Raw genomic sequence first — 22925 nt, 5'->3', positions numbered from 1 at the left:
TTCTGTGGTATGGGTTGCTCACCTTGGCTCTCCAGAAAAACAGTTCAGTTCTCCATCTCATGATTCTTTTGCAATTTTAAATAAGGAACCCAGAATGTTCTGCACATTTAACGCAAAGGCAGCATATTTAGCTAAATGGTTAGCTACGTAGAAGGTAAATATATATATATATTTTTTTTTTCAGTTCAATATAGTTTGAGGGGTGACGATGATGTAAATATCCCTTAACTATGTCACTGAGCCATGCTTTCTGACCCAATCAAAAAGTGTTGAAAAACAAAAATAATGAATCAAAGGTATGGTCTGAAATGGTTTCACCCTTCTCAATCTCTTCCATGCCTTCCAGTAATAATTTTCTAACACATACAGACAAATCTCTGAATTTGCTTTACACAAACTATAGCATCACTTTGATTCAATTTTATTGATATTCCTGAAAAGGTCAAAGGGAGTTGTGTCATTTTCAGACCAGTTTCCCAATGGAAATTATCCAGTATTCCTTTTGCTTAGTAAAGCTGGGGCAAAATTAGCCTCTCACGTTGGGCCATATATATATAAAGATTTGTTCTTACTTCAGCCTAATCTCCAGCAGAGCAGCTCATCGGACTACCATCACTCTCCACTTACCAGCAATTTTGCCAGCCTTTTTAAGTATGCATTAACTACACGCGATGCTCTTTCACCTTTTGGTAATCTAGGAAATAGCTACTCTAAATGTCTTCTTCATTGTGTTATGACACTATCAATTAACAGTTGCATTTATTAAACAGGAAATGAGAAAGGGCAGCATGAATATTGGAATATGAATAGCTCTAAGAATACCAATTAAGAGCCAGTGGTCACATTGGCTTGTCATGTGCGACAGTGTGAGCCAGGCAATTATCTGTGTGATGAATATGGGTTATTGCAGTATCCTTTTGAACCACACATCATGCTGGGGTCATCAGGAGTTCACAGAGCTCTGCTCATTGTATTGGGTGTCCTGGAACATACTACCGTCACATAATGGGATGAATGAGGATTTTTATTATTGGTTCAGTTTGGCTGATTTCAGCGCTGTCCCCTTTCCATGTAGTTGTCTGTTCATTTAGGCGTGTAGAATTATCGATATTAAAAACAATGTGGAGAGCAGCTTGCGGTTGCTGGATGCATACATATCATGTATTTATATCATGTACAGTGTGAAAAGCCAGGCAATCAGCACCTGAAGACTGACACCTTTTTATTCCAGCTCAGAGAGCTTGTGTCATTTATGAACATCAGCTGCAGGTCGCACAGACGGATGTCAGTAGACTGCCTCTAAATAAGGCAGGTGGAAATAGGTTCCAAGACGCACACACTCCTACACGCTGTGAAATACTGCCCCGTAACACACAAGAAGACTTTATATGTCATCAGAGGAAAATATGAGCACCTGTACAATCAGTTATGAATGGAGTGACATCATTTCTGGATTAGATGATTAAGAATGTACACAACAGCACAAGCCATTTAATCCCCATCCAGATGTGCTCTTGATCAGTATGGTGCAGCGTGAAGAGACTTGCACCTGGATCCTTTGCTCCCTGACTGTGAGCGTCTTGCTGGGGTGCTAATGCTAATGGCATCCCCTTGTGCCTCTGTCTGAGTGTGCAGTTAGAGTTTTGTGGAGGCAGGTGGCAGCCCCCTGCAGAGTGTCTGTGTTTAGGAAGCACAAACTCCAAATTGAGACTCTGATCACCCACCAAGATGTAGTTAACGCTTATTTTGTATCGGACAGGTTTTTGTGTGGATCTATTTAGTATTATCCGACTTTGTATGAAACAAGGGCTTTGTCAAAGTTTTTTTTTTATATTAAAAAAGAGCAGATTTCTGCTAAGACGGTAGCTTCGCGTTGACTAAAAAAATAAAAAAAATGTTTTAAATCACTGTAAATGTTTTATTTCACATGACAAGAAAACATAAAAACAGCGAAAAAGTTTAAAAGGGGGCTGAAAGACATGATGAAAGGGAGCCAGACGATGAAACACTGAAACGCTAACAGTAACAGCAAAATCAGTTCTCTTTGAGTCTGTCGCAGATTTATTTTTGATTTTGAAATATTGATCACGGCTGCTTTTGTGTATTCATTAGAGTGTGTGTGTGAAGTAAAAAAAAAAAAATTAAAAGTCAAATACACAGATGATGTGACTAGATCCATCCTTGTTCCTGAGAGCTGAGGTGTTCATACAGTATTGTATATTCGCAATTTCTTTTTCCTATTTATTCCTAATCGGGGATGTTAGAGGCAGCATCCTGCTCACCCATCTAACAAAATCTTTCATTTGCTCTGCTACCTTTCGCTGTTGGTGTGCTAAACAAAGAAATTGAATCCAGTTTTACTGTAATCAGAGCTCCAGCTATGCTTATTTTCAAGTATTCATTAACTGACTCAAGGTCCAGGAAACAATTAGTTTAATTCACATTGAAAAGCAAACAGCACCATCAGTGACTGCAGTCTTTGGAGAATAGTTCCTGTGAAAACAAAGACATTGAAAAGCTGATGTTTGTTTGTTCTTTTTTTAAAGTCAGTTTAATTTGAATGACAATATGAATTCATATTTCCATTTATTTTACACATGTTGACAGTTGCTTGTTTAAAAATGTTTTTCTTTCCACACTCGTGTGGGTGTGTGTGCGTGTGTGTGTGTGTGTGCGCGTGTGCGTGTGTGTGTGTAACCTTTAGAAGAATCTGATAAGGATTTGAAAATTAAATCAATCAAAGCGGGTCACTCCTCACTCAAACCGTACAGGAACACGACGTAAGCAGGTTTTCTAATTAAACATCTGAATCAAATGAATTACAGCAAAATACATTTTACACTGTTGTCTGTTTCTGTAGGAGTATGAAACAAAAGTGGGCCAAAAGTGTAGACACGAGTGGGTTTTTTTTCTCTTTCTTTCTTAATCTTCTAACCCTGCCATCATTAAAGAACTGTGAGCTTTAAATTTGGCTCTCAGACTGGGAACAAGCCTGTGAAACTTTTTTTGCATCACGCTGTATCTCGGTGCCTCAGGCAATTTAGTCACACTATGTTTAAACGTTGTAGATGTGCATTATTATGCACATAACCTTTGAACCTCAAGAACAATTTAAATAAATAAACTGCTGCAAGATTAATGAATCAGTGAAAGAATGTTTTATTTTGAATTACTACAACAGTAAAAGGTAAATGAGCTGTACTTATGTGGTGCTTTTCTTGTCTGGATTACCACTCAAAACACTTTTACACTACAATCCACGCTCGCCCATGTACAAGCGCACACACATATATAGCTCCTCTTAGTCTATACAGTGTTACAGTGCATTTTCTCTCTATCACACACATTCACACACCAATGGGACAGTGTCTTGCGCAAGGATGCGTCGACATGTGGTCCAGGGAAGCCTGGGATAGACCCGCCGACCTTCCGGTGGGCAGATGAATTTATTTCTAGGCATCCTCACAGTGGCACAGATTATTTTTAGGTTTGTGGAAAAAAAAGCAAAAAAGAGTGTTTTTGCTAATAGATTTGAAAGTATATTCATGTAATGTATTCTGTACATGTTATATTAACTATTTTGTTGCATCTACAGTTTCACATTTACAAAAATAAGATCTAGTTGCCACAGTAACTGCATCCTACTGAACAACTCTACATTGAGGTAGCCAAGTTGATCACTTGAATTTAGTAATTAAGACCAAAAAAAAACTGATAAACAGACAAAACTGTGATAGAAGGTTTTAACAGGAATAAAAAGTGCTTCTCTTAAGGATTGTTTGCAACTGTGGAGCAATTTGGTGCTGCAGTACACTGAGATAGACTTCAGATAATCTGCAATGGCCATAACAGAGGGGCATGCCACTCAGTACAATGATGTGGCTTACTGATGTGCGTTTTGATAATAGCACATCTTAATGGAACAGATGACTCATCAAAATGAGGCTTTGGATAATACAGAACCATAAGCTTGTTTGTGGAATTGGTTTAAATTTGGAATTGAGAGATTTTAATAGAAAAATCAGGAGTGGTCTTATGTTTGAAGATTCAGCAACTGTTGATAAAAATCTAAAGAGAGTATCAGTGAAGTGGTCTTCATGTTGCAAGGGGGTAACAAGGGTTGCAAGGTCTGTTTATAGTGAGTCTCTCAGATCTGTCAGCAGTAAAAGTTGTTTGTTGCCCAGTTTGGCCTGCAGGAGTTTCTGAAAGCTCTTGTAACATGGTGCTGCCACGAAGGAAATGACGTCTAAACTGCAAAAATGAATCGGAGAGAAAAATCTTCCAAACAGCCAAGAGTTACAGCTGCCACGGATGATTTGCTCAAAAAGACGGTCTGAAAAAAATGTTAACAGTCAGAGAAAATCATTCTCATCCGTATAAAAGTCTGACAGGACACAGTGTGAGTATGACTGATAAGACTGGCTATATAAATGTGGGTTTTGAATATTTCTGTATTTGGACTTGCTTGTATTTCAGAATTTGTCGCTCTGTGATATGGTATGTATGGTATGATATTGATTTAAAAAAATTGGACACCATACAATTTCACTGTTTGCTTTTTAATTTTATTATATTTTATATGAATACCAACACATCTATTAAAGGAAGCCAAAATGTTTACCTTGAAAATGTGATTATAGAATTTCACAGCAAGACTTTACATTGGGCCTGTGCAGTGGATTGACCTCAGAAATGATTCAGATAAGCAATCTGGGGGGAAAAAAAGTGCCTAAAGATAAACGAGCCATGCTGGCAAGTCTAGAGGACACTGCTGTAAACAGAAAAATGATGATCACATCATGTCAGTGTCACAATGCAAGTACAGTTTTAATTGAAAAGTTCTGTTCTAACTATGTTCTCAATCATAATGCAGCATTCATGTAGCATGAACCGATTGCTTACGTAGGTAAAAACATTTGTCAAGTGTGTTTACGCCACCAGATGTAATGATTCTACCAAGTTATTTGGCTAAAAACTAATACAGCTTCTGATTGCCCTCAAACTGATGTTTGTTTTCCGTTATCAATGAAAGATCTCAGGTCTTGAAACAATAGTTGTTTCGAATGACAGTTAAAAGCGCACTATGCAGGATACTTCTTAATCAGAAATGGTTGATAAAGAAAATCCAATTGGCCATTTGCTTTGACAAATGTTGCTTTCCTCTTTGCATAAAATACCAACGATTGCTGTGATAAAAGGTTTACTGTTTCCTAAAATCCTAAAATAAAAAGTTAAATAGATACTATGTAAACCATAGACTGTGCAAACTAAATGGTAGAAGCCAACATGAAATGACCCATCAGAATTGTGCACAATCATTCTGAAGTATGGTATTAACTGAGATGCTGATTGTCTTCCACTCTGTGTTGAAACACAGGAAAAAGCACAAAACAGGCGAAAACAAAGGACAGCAAAACTATAGAAAATCTGTCGCCCTCTCAAATGACAATTGATGACAAAATAACAAAAAAAAATGCATGCAACGTGATTGCACCAGTGAACAAACCTCCTGGCCTGCTCCCCCCGAATGACACTCTCACTGACTCCCAGATATTTCAGTCAAGCTAGTCATGCCCTCAAAATACCTGTTTTTTAGGCTTAATATTTTCGATTGAACATTTGCAGCAGTACCAGAAACACGCTAATCAGAATGACTCAATGCAGCCTCAATAATAAGGTCATTATTACCTGTGAAATGAATGAATGAAATGATTTGCTGACGTTTACAGATAACGAGGCTTTGAATTTTATTCTCTTAGTCTCCAGCATTTTCCAAGACCCTCAAAGCACCGTCCGCTCTGTATCCTTTGCACTTTATGGACATACCTTATATACAAGTTCATCGTTCTCAGGTTTCTACGTGTATTTTCTTTAAATCTCCAATCGGTATCTCTGATACACATGTTAAATATTAACCCTGGTGTTACCACTCGTCTGATCTGTTTTGTCACTGTAACCTGCTGGAAGTGCAACTTTTACTCACTTATCTTTGAAATATGAGTCCGCCCCCAATTTGCCGTTCACTCGCTGTGTTGCTGCAAACCGACAAGGTGTTTTCTCAGGTCTGCGCAGAAGAGCGAGCGCTGCCTGCCCGTCTTCTGTTTTCTTGAACATCAAAAATGTAGCTGCTGTTTAAAGAATGACCAACAAAATGCATATATGGCAAGAATAGTTGATTAAAAGAAATTACTTTATTTCTGAGATGTGACTGCAGTACATTCAGTTTAATAGAGGAGTTTTGACATATGACATAAAACTCAAATAGATACACGGGCATATTTGAAAAGTGTGGCGTGAACACACTGTTAGAGAATACAGAGCTCTCTGAAAAGGACAGTATGTTCAAGTTGAACATTGTCTAAACTTTTGAGAGCAATCCCCTCTTGCTTTATTCCTCCTTTCTGCAATGACTTTATTTCAAACACCATCTCTTTGTGTGTTTCTATGGCAGTATGTTTCAAAGGACTGAACAGACATCCCCTTTTCTTCATTGCCAAGCAAATGTTTGCAAGGAAGCCTGACAGAGGTCAGGGAGATATCGAACAGCCAGCTGCTCAAACAGGAGCCCGACTATGGCAGATGAATGCCGTGTGTAAATTCCACCTCATCCCCGTGCTCATAATAACATCCAAATTACAAATAATTGAGTAACTAGTTACATTTCACATAATCCCACCCCACCCATCAAGAATTGTTGGGTTTTGTATGTTCATGAAATCAAACGATATTGCAATACCAAAGCAGTTTTTCTCTTTAAATTATATCTACTAGACCCAATGGTCCTTTTTTTTATTCTCACAAAGGATAAAGTGGGCTAAATGCTTTCATCCCAAGAACTGAAAACTCATCGGTGCCTTAGTGTAAATTTTTATCCCAACGTGCACTTGAGATGAACCGCTCTGTATATAATTTACAAAAAAGAAATCTGAGAAAAGCATGTGGCTGCAAAGCGTATTGTTCCAGCTGACAGAAGTATCATAAGCTAACCGGTCAATTATTCATCATTTTATCTGGTACTCATTAGATTAAAAATGGATATCGTCTTCAATAATTGATCCTGCGTGTGTGCTGTGGCAGAGCGGATTTGAATGGCATGAGACATGGCGGGTACAGGCTTCATGCATTTGTGATTAACATATTCAAATCAGTTGGCAAACTGCAATTTTGATCCTACAATTTTGTAATCAAAATGATTGCCTCAGGCAAATTAATATAACCTTGTGTCACACCACACGTCAAGTTTTTGATTAGGCTGATTAAAACTCGAGTGTTCCATCCCCTGCTTTATATCTATACCCACATCTATACCTTAAGTTTCAGGAGCCAGAGACATCTGCTCACTGTTTCTACTTCTTCTACAAATTCGTTTTTACGATTAATTTTAATCGTAAAAATTATTTAAAGGCAAATATTTTTTTCTCTTGAGAAGAAGAAATTTAACACAGCTTCTTCTTCTCTGGCCTGTTGATTATAGGTTGCTTTCACTGAAAGGTGATTGGTCCTTTGCCAGTAAACTGATGTTTATTATTGTTTTACATACACTATCATTCATACCCATCTGCCAGAGACCTTTTGACCAAATGGATTCATGCGAGGTGGGAATTAAACAAGCAACAAAAGAAGGAATCGAATGTCTTCCTCTACTTGGTAACTTCAAATTAAACCCTTACTTATGATGTTGCTATTGCCAAGTAAACGTATTCTGAAAACTTAACCCTCTCCAGAGCAGGTAAAGTTCAACATGAGAGATCAACATCATCATAAAATCATCATCTTCTTGCGTATCATTTCTCTTGAGGGGAAAAAAAATAAAACAGAGACATCAGAATCTTATCCAATTTGCTGTTAAAAACATTCAGCTTGATATAATTTTGTGTATAATACATATACAAGTTCATCAAAATCCCTTGACAATTAAACTGTTTCAAGACATTTATGACCGTGATGAGACAAAAATAACTTGCAAACGGCTGCAAGTATATTCATTTAACTTGTTATACATTTTGTTTTCTATATTTGTGTTTTATTTGGTGCAAACTGCGACTCTTTAGCTTAATGAAAATGCAAAATCAAATTAAATGCAGTCAGGTCCGCATGAGCCGTAGTGATCGGACCGTATTAAGTCCAAGCAGATATGGATTTTTTTTTTAATGAGTAGTTGTTGGGGATTGTGTTTTGTTCTGAGAAACGTATGATCTGGTGATGATAGCCAGCGCTGTTACTCAGCTTTGCCCTTCCTCTTGAGCACTTCGGCTTCGTGTTTTTGATCTCGTCCTGTTGCGAGGTTCAATGCTTTTTTCCCGGTGTTTTTCTTCCAGAATCCTAATCAAGAGCCCCCTTTTTTCATGGTGCCCTTTACTTTCACAAAAAAAAAGACTAAAAAGACTAAGAGTGACAGAAAGTAAAACCTTTTGATATCTAACATGCGGAGAGTATGCCAGAGGAGGAGCGACAAAAAATCCCAGTGGAGAAAGCTCGTTAGCTATTATATAAACAGTCTGATTGCTGTGATGATATATAAAAGGACATTTTGTACATCTGGATATAAGTAATTTTGAATGTAAATAACACACCAAATACTCTAAATGTCTCATTACCAACTCTCACCTGTGTCTTACAGTTGTTTGTCATTTGTTTATTTAGTTTTCAATTGGCAGAAACCAGTAAAATCCAGTAAAAAAAAATAAAATAAAATACATATGATAAATTCAAAGTTGGCATGTGTGGAAATGATTGTGGGCATAGCTGTATATCAGAAAACCTCAATAAGCCAATTTGTTAGAAAGTAACCACAGTAAATTCAGTTTTTCTAAACGAGATAAAGTATGAATTCACTACGCGTACGACTCAGATAGAAAATTAATCTCAACTTCATGATAACATTTTTGGATTGAAACTTCATGTCCCAAGGTGTTTACTACAAAGTGAAGGAGATATTTAATTAGTTCTCCTGCCCAACTCCCAACTTTCTTTATCCACTTTTCTTGCTCACTGTTGTCAGTGTAGGTTGGCTGTTCGATTCATTGGGTGTCTCCGATTCAAAGTGTCTTTGGGAAAGACTCTGGATTCCACGTTGTCCCATATATGCATGTTTTCTGACTGTTTGATGTAGCTTCATCTTCTGGAGGAGAAACCATGTGATTTTAGATGTACTGAGTGACATAAGGGATGAATTAGCAGCACTCAAAGCACCAAATCAACCTGGCTACCTCTTGCAGATTTGTCAGCAGTGACTGTTCTGTTCAGTGTTAACATGACATTTCCCATCTTTGACTCTATCTTTTAAAATAATGCTCATGACTGCTCACAACTGTGTGCAACTGGGCCAATAAATGGCTTGAAATTAAGACATTTCTTTGTAATAATCACACAAGTTCTGTATTACACAACATCCTTCTGTTTTTTTCTGGAAAGACATATCAAACAATACTCAACTTTGATGGCAAAATGTAAATATTTCATTTGTAGAAGCCATTTTCTCAAGGAGCAAAAATATAACCTGCAGTGCTGCTGCTCAAAACACATTATTAATTTATAGGTTTGTTTGAAACCCCACCAATGCTTCCACTATCTTATCCCTTTCAGAGCTGTGTGTGTCTTAAGAGCACTTTATAAAGTCCCTGTTTGGATGTCACCCTTCTGTTCTTGCCAAGAGAGGCAGTGCACTGGTAAAAATTGCAGGAAAAAAAGACAGAGAAGGTATACTTGTATAAATTCTAGTTATATGCTAGTTGATGTGCTGCTTATAATCTGCTTTCTGCTGTTATATTGCAGGATGTTTATCTTCACCAAAAGACATGAAGCAGCACACCTCTGCTGTAGCTGCTAAGATGAATAAAGACATTGCAGCATTCATATTTTCCTCCACCACTTTCTGTACAGTCACTAAAACTGTGTTTCAGCAGAGCTCATATTTCACTTGTGTTCCATCAGTCCAGATGCATTTACTCTCAGCATCTTTTCAAACCCTGCATTTCAGCGTGGCTTGTTTTATCCTCTCCCCTCTCTCTGTGTGTTCTGTTAGCCACTGTACAAGCACGGCATGTCTAATGATGTCTCTCTGCACATTTAGTGATGCTGAGGACTGGTTCTGCGAGTGCCCCCCGCTTTACACCGGCCGGCTGTGCCAGCTGAGCGCCTGCGAGCGCAACCCCTGCAGTCACGGAGCCACATGCATCCCAAAGTCGCCATTGGAGGCTGTTTGTCTCTGCCCCTATGGGAGACAGGGTCTACTGTGCGACCAGCGTAAGTGATGCATAGAATTGCTTCACAGAGAAACAATGCAGTGTAGATTAAGCAGATTTATTAAGAGGGTGATCTGCAAACACTTGGTGGATGAAAGCCTTGAGCAGTTGGTAGAACCACAGTCTGTTGTTGAATAAAGGGATTAATGAAAGAAACTGAATTCTGCTGAAAAGGCAGAAAGGTCTTCCTCCAGCAGCAGAGTCAGATAATCAAGCCCATGACTGCTTAACAGAATATTCTAAAAGGCTATTTTAAGTTTAGAAGATCTTATTTCCTACTAATGTGAATTTCAGCGGTCTGACTCGTAGATTAATTCTTCTTTTTTCTTTTCTTGTAAAGTTTCCTCTGCCCTTTTACAGCTTGCTTACACTTCCACTCTTATTTACTCACTCATTTTCAATAAAAGTTATTTTATAGGCTGGTATAGAATAAATAGCGTTCTTTTCTATCAAGAGTATTGCTGCCTTCAGTGAGTTTGCCGCTTGAGCGAGTTTTAGTTTGTTGTTTGCCTGATACTGTCATTTCTTCCAGTATACTTTATAAGTAAGTGCCTGCGTGCTAATTTCAGGCTTCCTACACAAGTTAGAGAAGTATGGCATTTTGAATGTGAACTTCCAAGTATGGATAAGTATATTTTCTGTTTTTAAAACATAAAATTCTGAATTTCTTCTGATAAATTGATCATAACAAACAGCATTTTGGGATGGAACACAGGCGTTGAGCTTGATGTTGTCAAACAGAGGCAAGAGGAATGGCGTGCGACTGACTGTCCACACCTGTACGCCTCTGTGCAACAGCCTGCGTTATATCTGGCATTTGCAAAGCAGAAAGTAAGTGCGGCAGTGTCTTTTAACATCATGTAAATAGCTTCACAAATAAGCGCACGCTGTACTCATGTTGTTACAATATTGGCTAAACAAGGCTCCACAAATAAAGTGAATATTAAACTTTTCACTTTCCATCAACACAAATTTGGTGGTGTGTACTTTAAGAGAAGATGAGTCCGTAGCATCTCTTCTCTGTGCATACAGAATGGGTTTCAGCATCGACAATACAGGAGATATTGGTGAAAAATGGTTAATCAAGCAAATGATAGACTGTTGTGCGAGAGTATCGGGCGTCATGAAGAAATGCAAACTATGATGATTTAATTGTGGATAGACACCCATGAAATGCACGCACGCTGCCCCATGCCAATAAAGTTGTCCCCCTGTTATTCCACCTTGTCATTTCCATATATTTTACATCTAATGCTTTCTAACATTTCTTTGGCAATATAGTAGCGTACGTAGTCAAACAAAAAGTATTATATATAATATGATGTTTATATTATATTATATATGTATAATTTATAAAATAATAAATACTCAAATGTGGCCTGAAAATTTTACCAACAATGCAATAAACTGCAGTATGTTTTATGGGAAATGCGTGAGAACCCTGTTATGTGCGCCACTAGGACAGTGAATATGGCACCCGCTGATCACTGGAATGTGTTCACATTAGTACACACAGCTGTGCCTGTGTTAGCAGACTCACAGAGCTGCTAACACGGTTGCAAAGTAGTCCTCTTGATCAGAATTGCTTTACTGTAGTGTAGGTGCGACCTAAATTTAGAGGCAAATAAAAAAAAATTGTGTGCCATTTGACATGCTTATTTCCCTGACAGCAGTGCCATAAAGAAAAAAAGGCTTCAGAGGTCGTGGCTCTCAGAAAACAAAAGGTTTTGCTTGACTGGACTGACTGGTGTAGCAGCAGGGTGCTTGGCATATAAGTCACTCAGCCGTGCCACAGTTCCTGTCAGGATCCCAGCACCTACTTGCCAAAAAGAGAAAGCTAACCTTCCAGTTTCACACTAAGTACAACACTGACATTTGAATTTTAATCCTGAAAACGTCAGATTAGATCTAAGTCAAAACTGATCACTCCTCTGTCTCGTAAGGTTTTTTTTTTTTTTTTGCTTGTGTTATGTTTTGTTTAGTTTTCAGGCCTAACAGCACTTCTCCGCATGTGGCGCCTTAACAAAGTAGCAACAAGCGGCCTTATTTTCTTTTTTCTCTCTCCTTCTCTCTTTGAGAAAAAAGCTTAAGTCATTTGTCTACCAGGAGACATGAAACAGCTATGTTTTTTTTGTTTTGTTTTTTCGCTAAACGTAATATTTTCATTTGGTTCCCATGTGCGTTCAATAGATGAGGCAAGCTGTGAACAAGCAGAAAATGGAGGAGAGGGAAGACAAGGAATTGATGCTGGAATGCCTTGAGAGTTGAATGCATGAAACATTAATGAATATTAAAAATGTCTTCACTCAGAATTATTAATGATCTACCTTTGTACACAATTGGCCATCACTCCTGCTAAAGATTCATGTTTGGAATTAATAGAGATAGAACAATGAAAAGAAAAATACTGCTTTTGACATTTACAGTACAGTGACTTCAATAGAACCTTCTACAGATTTCCCTCATGTTTTTTGTCCTTGAGATAGTCTTAAATTTTTCTTTTTGTTTGGAGACGACATGCCCAAGAGTCTTTGAGCGTGATTTTATATGTTCCCACTCAAGACTGGATGTCCTAAGTGACAATGACTTATCGTAATCGCACTATAAAAACAACCAATCATAGACGTACAGTTATGTAATGCAGTTTATTTTCGTGCCTTTTTTAATTTGACGCTATATGCAAAAGTTTGACCAGATTACATGTCTTGTTGGTTTTATAAGTCTGCACAAATGGACATTTTAAAAATAATTAAAAAAAAAAAAAAAGCTTTTCATCATATGTTAATACAGCTCCCTTCAAGTGTGGGAATATTTTTAGACCTTGCATGCACATAATGTTTAAAACTCTGCCTACTTTTTTTTTTTTTTGTGAAACGCAAGACGGGACATTAGAATACTGTGAGCTTGATTTTTAGTATGCTCGATCTGGTTCATAACACATTTTAAGGCCGGCTTTATTTTTATCCTGCTGTATCAGTAAGCATCTTTTCAGTTTGACTTTCATCAGAATTAGCTGATGGTTAGAGTAATTCATGCAGTAATTGTGACCAAAGGGCTTAAATAAACTTTGTCTGTTGACAGCACTTTTCCACATTGCCAAAGCCACTCTGCCTTATGCAGATGTCTCTTTGCATATTTTCTCCCCTTGTGACGTCGTCTCAGGTAAGATTTACTTTCTGGTGACTCTTCCATGTTGACCCTGTTTGGCAATCAACACTGCAGAATATCAACAAAACCCGTTTTTTCTTTTTTTTTTTCTCGACTACCAGCTCTCCTTCACAGCCATTTCAGACAGAGATTTGTGGCTGGAAGCATTTTGATATCCTTTTTATAGCCTTTCCTTTGTTTTGTGGTCATCAGTTAGCTTAGTTTTTAGATCCTCCATTAGTTGCTTAGAGGAATCCATGGTTGCCGAGTGTTGCCAGAAGGTTTAAACAGTCGGAGAATTTCTCAGCTGTGGAGTCGCCGTAAGCTGACAATTATGAATTCTTTACCCGTCTGCTCACAAGTCTGCAAGTCAATTTAGGCCTGATGTGTTCTGAGACATGTTTGTGAAATAAAAGAAAACTGCAGTGCATTAACATTCAACAAATGGCTCATATCTTAATGTCTTTTTGCTTCCGGGGGTTGCAGTGCTTCACCTCTTTTACTTCATAAATCAACAAAATATGTAGTCTTTTCAGAGGTGCCTAAACTTGTGCCTCTTAAAGAATCCATTTACAAGGGCCGCATTGTTTGTGCTTAAACGTCGAGCAGCATTATTCAGCATCAGCTCTTCGGTTTAGTATTGATTCAGAGCGGCTTTCGTTAACCTTTCATGGTACTGGGATTAAAAAACAGTGTGCTACACACAGGGTATGTATCTTACTCGGGACAAATGTTGTTTTCACAGCTTCTCTGCAGCAGCAGAGATTCACACAGTGTACATGCAGTTTTATGTCAGAATTCATTTCTTAATCCAGTGCTGTATGTCACTTTGTTTTCCTTCTGCAGCCTCTGTTGGTTTTTACCATATGACACGAATGCACAGCAAAGTGGAAATGATATGTAATATTATGTGACATGGTGTGGTGTAACAATCTGTAGACAGATGCGTTTCATGGAAGTAGTCCAGAGGCTTCCTCCTATAAGCACTAGTTTCCTTTTTCAAAACTCAGATTTAGAAGGGTTAGCTGAAATGAACATGGGAACACATGACGCCATACCAACCATTGATATTGTATACTGAGATATTATTGAATGTGAAATAGTTTTATATAAAAAAAGAAATCTGTGAATCCTTAGCTGGTTTACGGGGAGAAGGAGTACCTACAGATTCACTCTGTAAATAGAATCCCGCAGTCCCTACAGAGGAGTCAAACGTAGCTGCTGTGGTTGTGAACGCCGAATCTTGTTGAGCACATTCAAACTGAGAGATTGATTCAACCTTTTCACATATCTGCTGTCGTCTCATCTGCCCAAAAAAACGGAGAGCGTCAGAATTCCCGTCGTCATTTGAATCAGCTCTAGTTGGGGAATGTGACTTCAGAAACTACAGTGAATGAACACAAAATTGACAGCACATGCAGAAATAATCAAACAAAATGCTTCTTCGGCGCTGATTCTCTGAAGCTGGTTATCAAAGTTTTTCTCACTTAGATGGCAGCATGCCATGAAGTGGAGCAATATAACTCCACTGTATGTATACAGTACTACTATAAGTAATTAAAGAGAAGCTGTCTTGTAGGTCGTTTCCATAAACATAAATTCATGGCGTGTCAATCACTTTTACATGAGAAAAATAATTAGTTTTTAAAAGACATGCAGTGACGTTACAGTGAGTTCAGAGATAAATCAGGTTTTATTCAAAACTCTGACCAGATTATATGATGACAAGGATGAAAATAATGAAAATACAAGTGGACAAATAAAAATAATGTCAGTTCAGGCAAGGTTCGATACTATTGATATGTTTACTAGGTTCTAGGACATGTACCTGATTTGCACCTGTGGGAGGAGAACGCACAAAGCTTATTACAGGACATAAAATTCATCATGCATGCAGCCAAATCAAGCAAGACACATTATATGATATGAATATGAAATAAGATATAGCTGAAACACTGTAGCCGTTCACTGAAGCAATTGGCAAATACAGCTCTTGCAGACAATAACAGAAGCATTTGCAGCTTTATTAATAATTGAGCAGCCAAACAGAGCTGAGGGCAGTTGCAGAAGGGGGGGGGGGGTGTTCTCTGAACCCCTTAGCCATCGCCAGGGGCTGCAGAAGAATATCCAAGGAGCTTCCGGATGGAGAAGAAAAGCAGTTTGTGTCTGAGTTCTCTCTTCTGTGAAGAAAAAAAAGAAAGAAGGGAGAAAATTTTTTTTTAAAATATGGCAGCATGTAATTTTGAATGAGTGTGGGCAAATTAACATTGAGTCCCCAGTGTAAAATCAAGTAGATGGGGATGCTCAGATGGAATATAAGCAGCAGCATTATTGAATCAACCATGCGTTCTGAATAAGTAAACTTAACATTGTAATTGAATACCATTGAAATTGTTGTGCTGCACTTGTGAACACCGCATATGAAGTGAAGCCTACATGCCAGAATCTATCCTAAACAGCTCCTGATGAAAATAGAATAGGAGTGAGGAGGTGGTAGTATTTGAAAACAGGTCATCATCTAATAGCGTCAGAAAAAATAATACATGTATTTCACCAAGCACAGGCCTGTAATGTGTGGCAATAGTGCCATCTTTTGGTAGGCTTTGAGTGAGATGATGAATTGGACCTCTTGGTTTGACCAGGATTACCACACCCTACAGCAGCTGGAATGCGCATGTATGAGATCTCTAAATGTGTTGTAAATGTGTTTGTTTTGCAGCCATCCATATAACCCGTACCAGGTTCAGTGGGAGTGATGAGTTTGGTTACACGTCCTTTGTGGCTTATTCCTCCATCCCGAGCCTCAGTTTCTTCTATGAGTTCAAGCTGAAGTTCACACTTGCAAATAATTCATCTGCTGTCAGAGACAACCTGATGCTGTTTGCTGGACATAAAGGAGAAGGTGAGTTCTATGCTGACACCCATAGAGCAGTTTGAGAGGTTCTATACTGTCGGGTCAAAAGGAAAAATTAAACATTGAGATGTCTCCTTTGCTGGGTTTCAGTTGTCCAACTTTGTGTATTTTAAAAGAAGTGCCATTTTCCTCACATGCTGTGTATGGTAATAGGATTTCTAATGGATTTCCACATTCCTCTGAGATCCACTAATCAAGAGGGTTCCCCGAGGATGTTCTTTGCTGGCAGATTGTGAGACATTGATAATGACTTTTCCCACAGTTCGGCAATTGCTTGATTTCCAGCTGAATTAAAAAAAAAAAAATGTTATTCCTGACTTTCAAAAAGGAGCGCATTGGCATTGCAAACATAAAATGAACATGTGAACCAAGCATCCTAAAACTATTGAAGTTAACTGCGTTAAACAGACTCTGAGGTGTAGGTGTACGCAGCGATGCTGTGAGCAGCCATCCGGTTAAATTAGGATTTCTTTTCAGTGAGGTCAGATAAAGGAGGTAACTGCTGTGCCATTGTCAGTTACATATTTCATCAAAAGGAGGAACAAAATGAAACGCAAGATCTCATGGATCTCTCTGCACTTGTTTTCTCTTGAGAGAAAATGCAGTTCATCAAGGTGGAGGCAAAACAAAACAAGAGCCATGTGGATAATGAAACACTTGTCAGGAGAGGGAGTAGCTTTGCATAGATGGTACAAAGGCATGATTTAAAAATAGATGAAATACCAACAATTTGCAGAATAATTGCTTAAATGGAGTGACATCTTTGTCCACCACTATCAAGGAATAGCGGAGTTAATTATTCGATGACTTTCGTCAAGTTACGCTGAATAAAACGAGCATGGTCATGAATTTAGTTCTGAAAGCAGATCACAACTAAGGGTGCAGAGCACAAAATATAAAATATTCTGAGTCTGTTGAACTAACTGCTAACTGTCTATATATTTTTCAGGCAATGATGGTGATGACTTCCTTGTTTTGGGACTACGAAGCGGAAGGGTTGTACATAGATTCAACCTGGGATCAGGGATAGCAACGGTAGTTAGTGACAGGCTCGACCCCTACATCAACATCCACTCTGTCACCTTTGGAAGGTCCAAGAAAGTAGGATGGCTGAAGGTGATTTGATGATTTTCATCTTTTTGTTAATTCTGAGAAAAAAAAAGTTTTGGTAAGTCAGTTCAACAATTGTTGTCAGCAATCTTTTTCTAGACTTTAAACTCGTTTTTACAGTTATTTGATTTGATCCCTTTTATTTTTTTTCCCCTTTTGCTTCTGCTGTTCCTCTAAGTTGGGATGGAGGGGCATCTGAGAGCTTTGGAGGGAAACTGTTGACAGGCTGGATGCATTTAGTTCAGCAGAAACTTAAGCAGGATGTGCACTTCCTGTTGTCGGCACTAAAAAGCCCCTGCCAAAGTAGGATTTGTGTGTCCAACTATTCAGAATTAAATCTGTGCAAGAAAGCCAGCTGCTCGCAGGGCCAGTTTCACACCCCCCCCCCCCCCCCCCCCCCCCCCCCCCCCCCCCAAACAACAATGATGGGTTCTTTTGTTTTGTTTTTTTTAAACAGCAATGATACAGCTTTTTTCTATTGAGGGCTGACTGATTGTCTTTCGGCTTTTAAAGATCTCCTACGTTTAAACAATCTGAGATAAAAACCGAACTAAACTCTCGTCCCTCTGTGGATTTAACAAGGTGTCTCTGCTCAACGCTCAGCATTGATTAATTTCAGCAGATTGAATGAGACTCATCTCTGTCTTTTTATAAATTACGTACAAGCACAAAAAGACGCAATACATCATCTGACTGTGTCGTGAAATGTTACCGAAACATGTCTGCAGGGATAAACTAACTTAGGAACTGAATTGTACACCAACGGGGAATTTGAGAGAGAAAGATTTTAACTCTTACAAACCCCTCTTTCCACTCATATGCCTTAGATTTACTCTAGATTTATTCATCTTGGTGTCTGTTAAACAGGCTGATATAGTAATGTTATATATCTTGGTGTGACTGTTCTTGGATTACATCAGATTTCTTGTGCCAAGGGATCATTTCAGTCCAGTTGTAGGGTAGATGAGGACATTTCCCACATCTGAGTGTGGTTGAAAAATCAGCAGGCAGTGAGTTTCTGTTAAGACGACAAGGGTCAAGATCCCTTTCAACTCAGTGTCTGTTTAGAGGCAAAATTATAGGAGGATATTAACTACTGTGACGAATTAGTGGGCACAGACTGAATAACTGTGATAAATCCAAGGTTGTGCATTTTGTCAGCTTTGGCAGATTGTTAAATAAATTGTGCTCCCACGCTCACTCCTAGATGCAAGACTCTGGCTCGAATATTGACGCTTCACTGTGTCTTCCTCAGGTTGATGGTCAGCGTAACAGAACAGGATTTTCTCCTGGACCTCTGGTGGGCCTCAATGTCTTTAACCAGCTGTTTGTAGGTGGATATAATGAGTACACCCCTGAACTACTGCCACTTGGCTCCAGGTTCCGTCACGGCTTTCAGGGTAAGACTTCTACGGCTTTATTCCGGCCAAACACTACTATCTGCAGTAGGAGCACTGGGGCTTGGAGTTTCTCCCAGGATCTCTGTTTTTTTTTTTTAAGCTCAAGGGAAGGTGTGTAATGAAAAGGGAGGTACAGGCTCGAACTGCGTATGAAACCAGAACAGAGCTTTGAGGTTGATTGTATCTGCACTCTGTAATTGCTTCATACCCCATGAAGTGCGTTGTGTGTAAATTCATTCCGCTGCTGATAAGTCACTTTAACAAGGGTGCTATCCAAATAATCTTTGTCATAATCAACATCATTTATGTCTTCTCCCAGGTGACCTCATGTAGAAATGGATTTTAGAGAGCATTCATTGTGCTTGCTAATGTGCAGAGCTGTGCCGCAAAATTGCCATAACTGTAATGATGACAACAGTTATGAATGTCATCGTAACCATGTTCGGCAAGCTCTGCACCACAGCAATGAGGGTTGTTATTATAAAATGTCATGGCACATCCATTTGAGGTGAACAAAAGCTTTTTATTCATAAGGACTAGAGCGATTTGTGTGTTTGCTTATTCATTATCCGGAATTCATTTTTCTGCTCACCCAATAAACCTTCAAAAATCAAATCAGCTACGCTAAGGCATTAGTTTGAACATGCTATATCAGACTGCCACAGCCGTCTGTGCCGGTAAAGCACTACCTGAGCGGGGCCACACTGGTGGAGCCGTAGCCCTTCTACTCAGGATGTAATGAGAACTCATGAGCGTCTAATCAGATCTGTGTGACCTTCCTCGAGCCCTAATCATGATGGCTGGCAGTGAACACACTGATAATGCACTTCAGTCCCAGTTATCAACAGATCCACACTCCCCTGTGGAAAGGTGGAAAATGAAGCCGTGTTGGTTGCTACGGGGCAAAAAAAATCAGTCACTCAATTGAAGCTGTTGATTAAATAAGCAGAAACCGGAGAGTTTGTGTTTATTGATCGTGTTTGATAAAATGCGTGTGATTTGCCGATTTTGAGGTTGATTTCTTGGATCGCTCCGTTCACTTTTAGGATTTTTAAAGATTACTCCAATAACATGGTAGATTTCATTTGCTAGTTTTGAAAGAAAGCGTTGCTTGCAAAAAAAAAAATATCTCTGATAGGTATAATTACTAGATTAGCTTATTGAGTCTCTTAGTTCTCCCTTATGATGTGATGCGTGCACAGTTGAATCAAAATGAACCATCTTTTCCAATCTTGCTTGTGCTTCTACTTAGCTTTTTTTTTTTTTTTTTACGGGTCTGTGTGTTTGCAGCACAACCATCACTTGGGTCTGCCAAGTAGACAGCATCATTCCATGAATATTCATGAATGAGCTTGACATTTCCCCTGCATCCTGTTTATGCCAATGACTAATGCAGCAGAGAGAAGGGAGTGTACATGTGCAGATGACTACGAAGGGTGTCTTCAGGCCTTATATTTATAGAAGGCCCTGTGCTCTGGAAGTGCAGGCCAAAACAAATATTGTCTTGATAAAATTGAATTATGATAGCGGAGAGCAAATATGATGAGTGAGGTGCTGGATAACAGATGGTGGAAAAAAATTGGACTTAAAAACTCAAGAATTTTGGATGTGAACTAAAGACACACTACAGCTTTTATTCCATCAAATTCAAGAATTAGCATACCATTCAGACTGATGGGTTTATGGTTAAGAAACCCAGTGTAGTCGGATGCTGTAATAAGCAACCATAAAGTACAGCCTCAACTCCAGTTGGGACATTGTGTAAAATGTGAATAAAAACAGAATGTAGTAATTTGCTAATCTCATAAGAGTATTTTATCCATAATAGGACATAGAAAACATTTGGTTTGTTTTCTAAGACTAAGATATTGGTTTATTATTTCAACACGCGTGTGAGGACAATTAAGAATTAAATGTCTTAAAATTCTTTATCAGAGAAATGTCCCTCTGAAATTTGCCTTTTCGTTTGTCTTTTTCAAAGGGTGCATCTTCGATGTGCAGTTTCGGACTAGAAGAGACCGAAAGTTCCAGGCACTGGGGCAGCCTGCGGGTCATCCAGCCTTTGGGCGCAGTGTGGGTCAATGTGGAGTCACCCCTTGTGTTCATGTTCGGTGCAGGAACGGCGGGACATGTGTGGACTCCGGCTCATCTGTTTAGTCAGTGAAAAACCTTTTCTCCCCCATTTGTCGGTAACATAGACAGGCCTAGATGTTGAGTGCAAACAACTCTCTGCCTTGGGCATTCTTTCACGTGTTGTGACGAGACATCAGTCAGCGCTCGAGCAGAGCAAAACAGAATAACAGCATTTACAAGCTTTGCACCTTTCAACTGTTCCTGTCTGCAGTTGCCAGTGTCCATTTGGATGGAAGGGAGCCCTCTGTACTGAGACGGTGTCTGTGTGTGATGTCGAGCACAGCCCCCCTCCTCTGTGTGCCCACGGCTCCACCTGCATCCCTCTGCCGATTGGATATACCTGCCAGTGTCCCCTGGGGACTGCAGGACTCCACTGCGAAAAAGGTTACACCACAGAACCCGTCAACCCTAACTCTATCTTTATATTTGTCCTTTATTTATCTAAGAAGACGGGAGCCTCACAATTCAATTATTGGACTCCTATATTGTTTTTCCTGTTCAGCTGTGGCCATCAGTGATCCGTTCTTCAGCGCTAACCAGTCTTCATGGATGTCATTCTCACCCATGAGTGTTAGACGCAGGACAGATGTGCAGCTGCAGTTCCAGCCATTATCACCTGATGGCATCCTTGTCTACACTGCACAGCATCTCAGTGCCAGAGCAGGTGAGGACATTTAATCCCATATTTAGAGCCAGCTTGAATTCAATAAACAAAGCATGTGTAGTGTATAACAAGCAGAATCGATGTCATCTCCATGCCATGCCAACACAGCACAAATTATACACTGTTTGCTTGGAGAGTCCAGGATAACTGAAAGTTCCTAACTGAAACTTTGCTTTTACATCTACATATTTATTAGAGGCTGTTGACTAGATGATAAAATGCTGTTTTGGAGTGGATTCCATAAGTGCATTCATGAGGAAATAATCATGGTGTCTCATATTTTTGCACTGATGCCAGCAGATTAGTAGACGGCCATTTTTTTTGATGAGCTCCTAAATTGACCTCAGCAGCATCTATGTTAAATGTGAAAGTGTTTTAATTAATAAGCAGCAGCAGCAGCAGCCTGCTTGTCCATTAAGTACCATACTTGATTTTCAGATGGCAAAAATATATTTTGGTCAAACTGCTCACAAATATACGACATATTGAACTTATGAGAAGGCCCTAACAGTGGAGGAACAGCACCTTGCTCAGGTGAAAAGTGTGCCATTGTTATTTAAACTTTTTCAACAGTTCAATCTTCCGTGTCTTCTTTGTTTTGTCATTGTCTACGAGTGCGTCTCATTTCAGTGACACAGATGTTCAAGGTTGAGCTGCTATTGGGCAATTTAATGTGCAGGGTATATACATGTTGTGTTGCTGTCCTGTGGGACTCCTCTCCAAATAGGGAAGTTTTAATGAGCTCAAAGAAAGTAAAAAGGCCAAAGTTCACACTAAAGAGGTTTATTCTCTCCCACAGAAGAGAAACTCCAGAGGAACTGTTAGAAACATCTAGTTTGTAGTCCCAGCTTTTCTTCTTTCACCAGGACTCACACACTGACACAGCGCCGGCCTTGCGGCTCTTTTGGCACACCACAAAGAAAGAATGAGCAGTTAGCTTGCTCTCTGTCACCACCTGATGTGAGTTGCTGCCTGAAGAATAAGACACAAATGCTCAATTATACTTTTTTTTTTTTTAAATTTGTAATTCTATTCAGTTACTGTAGGCGAATATATCTAATACACATGGGCTTCACGTTGGCTCAGATCTGTTAAAACATTAATGTAGTATTTTAGCCTCAGTGAGTTCCTCCAGATATGTGGAATCCTGTGCTTCTTGTTTACTTGACTTAACAAAAATAATTGGCTAGTTAAACTTAAGCTGATGAGAGATGCTACACTGATGTACAGCGCTTTTAATTCATGAAAGAGTGATTGATCTTTTGGTTCATCACACAGAGCATTTAGCCAACGAAAGGTATGAAAATTGGAAA

The 22925-nt window shown here is 39.0% G+C and overlaps 1 protein-coding gene across 1 annotated transcript in view; it reads left to right on the top strand.

Moving 5' to 3' along the window:
• eys (eyes shut homolog) overlaps positions 1 to 22925 on the top strand; it is a 156388-nt gene that overhangs the window by 131225 nt on the left and 2238 nt on the right. Inside the window, exons 43-49 of the mRNA XM_072391139.1 lie at positions 10073 to 10245; positions 16111 to 16293; positions 17255 to 17421; positions 18671 to 18815; positions 20797 to 20971; positions 21160 to 21332; positions 21451 to 21612. Of these exons, the coding sequence (XP_072247240.1) occupies positions 10073 to 10245; positions 16111 to 16293; positions 17255 to 17421; positions 18671 to 18815; positions 20797 to 20971; positions 21160 to 21332; positions 21451 to 21612 (1178 nt within the window). The remainder of the gene's footprint in view (positions 1 to 10072; positions 10246 to 16110; positions 16294 to 17254; positions 17422 to 18670; positions 18816 to 20796; positions 20972 to 21159; positions 21333 to 21450; positions 21613 to 22925) is intronic.

The sequence above is a fragment of the Leuresthes tenuis genome, unplaced genomic scaffold (assembly GCF_036924035.1).
Source record: "Leuresthes tenuis unplaced genomic scaffold, fLeuTen1.0.hap1 SCAF_8, whole genome shotgun sequence".
NCBI classification, from domain to species: Eukaryota; Metazoa; Chordata; class Actinopteri; order Atheriniformes; family Atherinopsidae; genus Leuresthes; species Leuresthes tenuis.
This window is presented reverse-complemented; position numbering and strand designations above follow the sequence as displayed.